Raw genomic sequence first — 1,880 nt, 5'->3', positions numbered from 1 at the left:
ATATATATATATATATATATATATATATATATATATATATATATATAATACACACACACATATATATATATATGTATATATTAGCACGAACATCCTGCATCTGGGTCTGATGGATCAACACTTGGTTCTGGAGGCTTGAGTTCAATATCTGGAAAAAAGCTAGGTCAAGGAAAATACCAAGTCCAGGAAATTGTTTAATATCACATGTAAACTTATTAGGAATTCATCAATTTTCATTTAAATTGCATACATAAATACAACAACGTTAGTAAATCAAAATATACATACATGTATAAACAATATATGGTGTTGTTCTTTCAGCCATGTGACATGAACTAACCAATAGGAGAGCCCCAAATATTCTCACTTAGAAGTTATTTTAATCTCTTCTCCGTTAGTCGCTGGACATCTGATGAACTAAACAAAATTCTGAGTAAAGCAGGATAGAGTCAACTTAAACACTTTTAGCTCCCATAAAATGTGTTAAGTTCTATTTTCATTCCTTTGTACTCTTACATGAATATTTGTTTTTAATTCCTGGGCCTTGACGAGGTGTCCCTCGACTGGTGAGATTGTTGCTATTAGTGTTTCACCTGAATCTTTGTGAGTCAACATCTGTGGGAAAGATATGAACAGGGAGAAGGGAATTCCAGTGGGTCGATGTTCTGAGTAGAAAAGACTGAGTACAGTAATTAATGTGGGATCCTAGGTTGGTTTAGACACAATATGTGTGATGAGAGGCAGCATGACAAATTTCATCCACCACAAAAACTAGGCAAATTTCAGTGTTAAGAGATTTTGGGAAATTTTTTTTCCTCAAGTTATATAATTCATATTTTGGTGTAGTACTAGTTTGGCGATCTGAGATCTTGTTCTGAACATGAAACAAGAATGGAGATTTTACATTTATTTAATGCATTCTTTCATGTGTTTCATTTATGAAAATATGTTATATGGATTATTACTTCATAATTAGAATATATCTTCAGATCATCAGAAATTGTATAATTTATAAAATTACCTTAATCCTTTAGCATTTAGATTGTTCTGTCAAATGTAATGCTCATTTATTCACAATTAAAAAAAATTAATTAAGCATTATCTCACAACTTTGAGATTTCAATGATGTGATTGTTTATTATTAGAATGACATTGTAGGGTAGGTGTGAGAGTCTGTATCTAACCTGTTTGTACATAGAACAGGTAGAAAATTTTGGCTGAATATGGCCAGTTTAAATGCTAAAGAGTTAAGCCACTTTATAACAGAGTGATAGATACATTGGTTTTACTACAGAATTAGGTGTCCATAGATTCCATACCTCTATTAATCTGCTATAAAGTAGTTGATGGTTTGATGATGAAAAGTAATACATTGCAAATCAAACACTTCCATTAATGAAACACATCTTTTATCTTTTACTTGTTTCAGTCATTAGACTGCGGTCATGCTGGGGTACTGCCTTGAAGAACTTTTAGTCAAATGGATCAACCCCGAACACTTTTTTATTTTAAAGCTTGGTATTTATTCTTTTGATTTCCTTTGCTGAACTGCTAAGTTATGGGTATGTAAACACACCAACGCTATTTGTCTAGCGGTGGTGAAGGACAAACACACACACACACACACACGCATGACTGGCTTCTTGCACTTCCCATCTACCAAATCCACTCATGAGACTTTGAAAAGTTGAAGTCAGTTTGTTGATCTCAGAATAGGATGAGAGAAAAAGTTGACTGGGAACAAAAGATTGTAATAGAGAAGAATTAAAATACTACCAGATATTTTGTTTAATACTGAACTTTTAAGCATATATATATATATATATATATAAATGTGTGTGTGTGTATTGTGTATGTGTGCATGTGTATATATATATATA

At 32.0% G+C, this 1,880-nt stretch overlaps 1 protein-coding gene across 1 annotated transcript in view; it reads right to left on the bottom strand.

Annotated features, from left to right (window-relative positions):
• Positions 1-13: 13 nt before the first annotated feature.
• The window catches only part of LOC106876560 (ras-related protein Rab6), a 158,661-nt gene continuing 156,794 nt past the window's right edge, over positions 14-1,880 (bottom strand). The window contains exon 8 of the mRNA XM_014925533.2: positions 14-148. Coding sequence (XP_014781019.1) covers positions 81-148 — 68 coding nt within the window. The 3' untranslated portion in view covers positions 14-80. The remainder of the gene's footprint in view (positions 149-1,880) is intronic.

This window comes from Octopus bimaculoides, chromosome 19, assembly GCF_001194135.2.
Source record: "Octopus bimaculoides isolate UCB-OBI-ISO-001 chromosome 19, ASM119413v2, whole genome shotgun sequence".
NCBI lineage: Eukaryota > Metazoa > Mollusca > Cephalopoda > Octopoda > Octopodidae > Octopus > Octopus bimaculoides.
The sequence above is the reverse complement of the archived record's forward strand: the minus strand, read 5'-3'. Positions and strand labels throughout refer to the sequence as shown.